The following is a 6,924-nucleotide window of genomic DNA, read 5'->3' on the forward strand; positions in this document are numbered from 1 at the left end:
GAACTCACTTTGTAGACCAGGCTGGCCTCGAACTCAGAAATCCGCCTGCCTCTGCCTCCCAAGTGCTGGGATTAAAGGCGTGCGCCACCACGCCCAGCTGCGTCTTCTTTTTTGTAGCTTCTAGGACAGCTGGAAAACACGGGTCCCCCTCCAGCCGACAAGGAGAAGATCACATCTCTCCCAACAGTTACAGTAACTCAGGAACAAGTCAGTAAGTTTACTTTCATATTTGTTCTGTCTTCCTATGACATCTGATCAAACACTCAGTGCATTTCTCTTCTAAAGGTATGGTTCCCTAACATTTCTGTCTGACTACCAGCTATGGAGGTCCTAGTTAGCATGCCTGCTTTCTAGGTCCCACAAGAAATAGGTAGTTGTCTGTACAAAACTTGATTATAATTAGTACAAGAACTTACTATTGGAAACAAAACTCACTAAGTGATTAAAAAAGCTGTAGAAAATAGTGTTGGGCCTATGATCCCATAGGAAGAAGACAGATATGAGGCTAGGGATTCATTTCACATGTAAGGTCCAGTCAGGTAAACAGAGACATGGTTCGAAACTTTTTTACCACCTAAACTTGAAACTTGTCTTGCAGTTTGAAGCTGTTCTAAACAAGTCCCCCCCCCCCCCACCCCCCTTTCCCTATCTGGTCAGACAGTCTCTCTGCTCCTCAAGTCAGAGACCATTCACATCTAATAAAAGAGCAGTTTATATCTGACGCAAACAACACAGCCCTGTTCTTCCATGACCTCATCCTTCTGATAGGGGGTCCTCAGATGGAGGAGCAAGGGTGTGAGAGATCTTTAGGAAGGTTCTCCTGGAAATGTGCTAGATGCAGTGAACAGGAGAGAGAACAGAAGTGGACTTGGGGAGACTCTACCTGGAGTTCAGATGGAGTTCTAGTGATGGTTACAATGCTGACAGAAAGGAAAAGACAGATTTAGAGGTGTGATTTTTGGATTGTCATGGAGGCACACAGCTTTAATCTCAGCACTATCAAGGTAGAGACAGGAAGATCTCTGAGTTCAAGGACGGCCTGGTCTACATAGTGAGTTCTAGGCTAGCTAGGACTACATTGTGAGATCAAGCAAGCAAGCAAGAAAGAAAGAAAGGAAGGAAGAAAGAAAAGTTCAATTTTAAAAAGAGTTAGTTTTATTACTGATTACATAGTAAGATGAAGGAGGCAAAGGATTATTAAAGGTGATTGTAAGGTTCCAGAGCTTTATAAAGGCAGCACTGCCACCATCGAGTGATGGCGAATCATGAACTGGCCCTGGGTCTGCTGAGATGCTGTGACAGTTTTAATTCTGAATTTATGATTTTGAGGTGCTAGCTGAGAGTCCAGGTAGAACTGAGTGGGACTGCCTTGAGGTTGGTGTTAGGGAGTCAGCTGGTGTGAGGTTTTGTGTGTATTTGGGTTGCTAAAGAGTTGGAGTTGGGATGCTGCCTGGAAGGCTGTTGGTTGTCGCAGCTGTGACAGAGAGTGAGAGCTGGAGTTAGGATGAGGGGTGGGAGGGAGGAGAAGGGAGGAAGAGTCTCTTAAGGGGGCAGTTCTCCTCAAATGCTTCCTCCTTGATCATCATCAGGGCCTGGAGCAGAGCTCAGACATTATACTATTAACCACATTTCTGCAATTCAGAATTTGCCACTTGGAGCTCTCACTACAGAAGCCATTTTCTCTGGGGAGAAAGGCTTCTGTTGATTGATTTGGAGCCCTGAGTGTACTTGTCCTCTGTAGTTTTGAAGTCCCATATCCTGGTATAGCCTTTAACAGCTTCAGAGGACCTTGGGACAGCTACACTGAAGAGCGTAGTAAGGAAAGCACAGGAGACAGGTAGTTGAGACAGGCAGTAGCCACTACTGAGGGTGCTCAGTCCCTGATGGTGGACAGGTTGCCACTGTTTTCTAGGCAGGACCTGCCTGACAGGCTGTCACACATTAGGCAAGATGCTTTCCCTATTTTATTTAATAGACAAATAAGTTTCTTCTCACCTGTTTTTTGGTTTTTTTGTGGCTTGTTTTGTTTGGTTAGGCAATTTTTTTTTAGATTTAGTTATTTATTTGTTTAATGTATTTGAGTACTTTTTCTGCATGTAAGACTGCGTGTCAGAAGAGGGCATTAGATCCCATTACAGATGGTTGTGAGCCACCATGTGGTTGCTGAGAATTGAACTTAGGACCTCTGCAAGAGTAGTCCGTGCTCTTAACTGCTAAGTCATCCCTCCAGCCCTGCTTACCTATTTTTTAACTTAAAAACCCCATTTGTTTTGTGTATGTGGGCATATGTACCACAGTGCATGTGTGGAGGTCAGATAACTGTGGAAGTTGATTTCTTCTTCCATCATGTGGGTCCCAGGGACTAAACTTAGGTCATCAGGCTTGATAGCAACCCTTTTATTCTCTAAGCCACCTTACTGAGCCAGCTCTGCTAATTCTTCTAACTCATTACACTAAAGATTGGGCCTATTATATGATTCCTACCAGGTCTATTGGAATTGGCCCCATTCGTTTGCATGTCTATTACCATTTTTGTCTCCATTTTGAATACAATTCATACTTCTCATCTGCCAACCACTTAGATATAACTTTTCTCCTCCATCCCCTTGTTGTGTTTAGTGGGGGACACCTACGTTTCTTGGGTTGTTAGAGACATCTGGTTTAGTTTTGTTCTTTTTTGTTTATGAGGTAGACTTGGTAGCCAAGGTTAGCCTTGACCATCCGTGCTTCTGCCTCTCCCGTGCTGGGGTTATAGGCCTGCATCACATGCCGGCTCTCGGTTGTTTCCTTTCTTCCTTTTGCTTGTTACTTTAAAAGTGCACATCTTCCTCCAACAGATACGGGTTTAGAATGTCCAGTATGCAAAGAAGATTACACAGTTGAGGAGAAAGTCCGGCAGTTACCCTGCAATCACTTCTTTCACAGCAGCTGCATCGTGCCGTGGTTAGAACTGGTGAGTACAGCGGCTTATCCCGTGACAGGGCAGCTGACAGGTTAGCTTTGGCTGGGCGAGGCTGGTTCAGAGTAAAGATGTGGTTGCAGTTCAGAGAGCCAAGTAGATGAGATTTTAGCTTCCTTGCCGACCCTAGTACTACTGGCATTGTTTTGTTTAATTATTATCCTCTTGTAGTGCTTCTAGCCACAGGACAGCCCCCCATGGCACTGCAGCAGCTTCTGAAGCACAGTTAGCAGATTGTGGCTGTTCCCATGGTGACTGGGCAGCGCTAGAAAGCTGTAACAGAATTGATGTAGAATAGCCTACAGAGCCCAGAACACTTAGCTTTCTGTCCTCTAAAGGTTTAATTTTTATTTTCTAATCATGTATCTATGTGTGTGGTTGGAATGGGTATGTACACATGAGTACAGGTGCCCTTGGAGGCCAGAAGAGGGGATTATATTCCTTGGAACTTTGGTTACAGGCCATTGTAACTCCTGGGTGCTGGGAAGCGAACTCATTTTTCTGCAAGGGTGGTGCGTGCTTGCAACTGCTGAGCCTCGCTCCGCCCTCTCTGTCCATTTAAAGGAAGGGTTAGTTTCGTCTCCCTGAGACTACAGAAGAAATGGTGGAAGTCACTGTTAGCACTTACTTTTGTTTGATGTTAATGTGTTGGCTTTTATTAACTTCTTAGCTTAGAATTCTGTCCATTCTACCTAAAATTCTATCCATGAAATATCCTGGTATGGTACTTTTCTAGTTGTCACCTTATAGGTAGGTTCCTTAAATCATAATTGGAGGTGAGGTGTCATGATCGGTACACAGGCATATGTGTGCGTGGGGAGGCAGAGGTCAGCCTTAGATGCTGTTCCTTAAGAACTGTTTGCTTTGATTTTTGAGACAGTGTCTCTGGTTGGTTGACCCGAACTAAACAGATCAGACTAGCCTGGCTGGCCACACCCCCCAGGGATCTGTGTGTCTGCCTCCTTACCCCTGACAGGATTGCAAACATCTGTCACTGGCATCTTACATGGGTTCTGCATTTGTTTGTAAGCATCTTACTGACTGAGCCATCTCCCCAGCTTGATTTTGGGGTTTTTAAGGGTTTGATATTCCAGCTTCTCAGGCCATGCTGTTCACATGGATTGATATCATTTTGTTTCAGCATGACACGTGCCCAGTATGTAGGAAGAGCTTAAATGGTGAGGACTCTACTCGGCAAACCCAGAGCTCTGAGGCCTCTGCAAGCAACAGATTTAGCAATGACAGCCAGCTACATGACCGATGGACTTTCTGAAACTAAAGACCACACCTGAACCAGGGCTGCCTGCGTTAGTCCTGTTATCATAGCTGTAAATTGTATCAAAACTAAACAAACAAAATAGTAGATGGATTTAGGAATCATGTAAGAAACCCCAACCCATAATATTAATGCAAACGAGTGTATTTCTTCTCTGAATTTAAAGTTAGGACTTACAGGTGGAATTGTATCGACAACCAAATGCCTCTTGTTCCTGAATTGAGTGATAGTTTTATAAGTGTGAAACTTAATTATGTCAGTTTTCTCCTGCTTGAGTAGGATCAATTCCTTAAAGTCTAGGTAGGGTTCTACTGTTATGTTGTCTTGTAATGGATGTCTCTACCTCCTCCTTCAATCTCTATCCTACCATTAGTGGATTTCACAGCAAATAGAGAAGATGCCAGAGCCCTAAGGTCTTTTTTTTTTCTTAATTGTACAAGAGTACAAGTATCTGCTCTTGGCCCCATTAGCAAGGTAAGACTAATTCAGGGGTCTGAGACTCTAATGCTGTTCTGTCTTGATCATCAGAGAGCAAATCAAGAAAATTACAGTGGGAAGGAAAAATGGCGTGTCACTATACACTTTGATTTTCTTATTTTAGTTCAGGAAGCACAGTTTCCCTAAACATCACCATGGCATGTCTTACTTAGCCTTGGGTTGGTAGAAATCTGATTTTGGTTCCTCTGTGACATTAAATTGAGCAGCATATAGATGTGGAGATGTGGGAGATTTTACTACTGAGATGTTCTTAATGACTGTCAACTCACTGTTTATTGTCTTTCATACTAGAAACCTTACAATAATTTTCTTCATAAAATAATTTCCTTCAAAAATACAATTCCTTCATTAAAAATAGGATTATTTTATTACTGCTTCTATACCAGTTTACAGTTTTGGTAATTCATTGTTTATTTAGGAATTAAAGTTGTATGTTTCTTGTTTTAGTTTGTAAAGCCCATTTTCATGTCTGAAACTTTTCCTGTTCTGTTCACTTCTAGCTATACTTGGAATCACTCTGATCAATGTAATCATGGCCAAAACAACTTAGTTTGGGAAAGGTAGATCGTGTTTTACATTCTAACGATGCTCATACACATACTCTGTACGTGTTTGAAATGGAATAAATGGAGATTGTGGAGCATGTCATTAAGCTTCAGCGTCTCAAAAGGACACGCACGGTGGAGCCGCAGAGGAGCTGTTGGTGCCCAGAAAGGGCCTGGAGGCGAGCAGCAGCTCCATGTGTGGAGTGACTGTAGTGCTTCATAGCTCAGAATGAGCAGAACAGGGCGCTATAACTTGGTGAGGAGTCCTTCCCAGGTTTTGTTGACTCACAGTCTGATTTGGGGGTAAGTGTGTGGGGTTAAAGATGTTTTCGTACTTTGTTAGAGGATGAAGAAGTTGGGAAGTGAAAAGAAAGAGATGGCGGGGTGGGGGCTGCTGACATAATAGCCTGCCTCTAAAGATTATCATTAGAGGTATGGTTCCTGTAATCCCAGCTATTTGGGAGGCTGACACAGGATGATCACAATTTAAAGGTTTGCTTAGGTTTCATAGTGAGTCTAGACCACCTAGTGAGACTCTATTTTAAAATAAAAAAAGAGGCTGGGAGTATTGCTTAATGTAGAACACTTGCTTAGTATCTATAAGGACTTATGTTCAGTCCTCAATATTCCCAAAATGTGTGTGCTCATGTAAACATGTGCACACGCGTGCATGCAGGCAATTTAAATAGTTTAAAGAAAATGAAAACTATGTTCTCATATCCTCTCATGCTATGCCTTCATAGGGGGTGTTTATTTGGATGATGTGACCTATTTATTATGGTTAGACTATAAAATATAGTCTGAAAATACACAGTGGCTTTGGGTTGGGAGGAGAATGTGGGTAAATGAGAATTCTGTTACGATTATTTGATCATTCACCTGGATTAAACTGCACTGAAGTTGTAGTTTTTGAGTAAAATATCAGTTATCTCAGAAAAGATTTTGTTAGTTCAGGAAAGTCCATCTTCTCACTGTGTCCTGAGATGTCAAGACGGACAGTTGTGTTTTCAGTTACAATCGAAGAGCTGGAAGTAGAAATTAATTTTACACAATATGGGAACAAAGTAATAAGCAGGGATCTCCCTTTCTGATGCAGGGTGTGACACATAGACCATGTTACTCTAGTCTCTAAGCGGGCAGATGGCTGTTTTCTGATGCACGATGTGACACATAGACCATGTTACTCTAGTCTCTAAGCGGGCAGATGGCTGTTTTGCTGTTTCCCAGGCTTGACCTACTCAAATTTTAATGTTCTGTAATAGGAGGCACCTCAGACTTCCAGGTTATTTTATGCTAAGGAATTGGCATACTTCAGGCAGACAGAACCAATTGGATCATGTAGAAAGAGACCTGAAATGAGACACTGGCCTGTGCAGTGGTGATGGCTAAGCAGTCCCAGGCTCTTCAGTGTGACATCTAGGAGAACCCTGAGTGTAGTTCTAGTCCCAAGGGGAGCTGATGGTTTAGTTCCAACCCAACAGACAAGAAAGACAGGTATCCAACTTAGACATTTGGGTAACAGGAGCTAAGGCACCCCGGACTTGAGAGAGAACAGCCTTTGTGCTCAATTCATGTCCTTGTTTGTTTGGGCTTCAGAGTAATGCTGCTTTCAGCCAACTGAAAGTGTCAATTTCATTTTAAAACAC

General features: G+C 42.8%; 1 protein-coding gene across 2 annotated transcripts in view; it reads left to right on the plus strand.

Moving 5' to 3' along the window:
* Rnf115 (ring finger protein 115) overlaps positions 1-5,381 on the plus strand; it is a 68,283-nt gene extending 62,902 nt beyond the window's left edge. The window contains exons 7-9 of one of the 2 annotated variants that reach the window (XM_021157723.1): positions 118-211; positions 2,838-2,953; positions 4,101-5,380. In XM_021157723.1, coding sequence (XP_021013382.1) covers positions 118-211; positions 2,838-2,953; positions 4,101-4,232 — 342 coding nt within the window. In that variant the 3' untranslated portion in view covers positions 4,233-5,380. Of the gene's footprint in view, positions 1-117; positions 212-2,837; positions 2,954-4,100 lie in introns of both variants that reach the window. The other variant, XM_021157721.2, reaches the window with a different exon arrangement.
* The last annotated feature ends 1,543 nt before the right edge of the window (positions 5,382-6,924 follow it).

This window comes from Mus caroli, chromosome 3 (genome assembly GCF_900094665.2).
Source record: "Mus caroli chromosome 3, CAROLI_EIJ_v1.1, whole genome shotgun sequence".
In the NCBI taxonomy this organism is placed as follows: domain Eukaryota; kingdom Metazoa; phylum Chordata; class Mammalia; order Rodentia; family Muridae; genus Mus; species Mus caroli.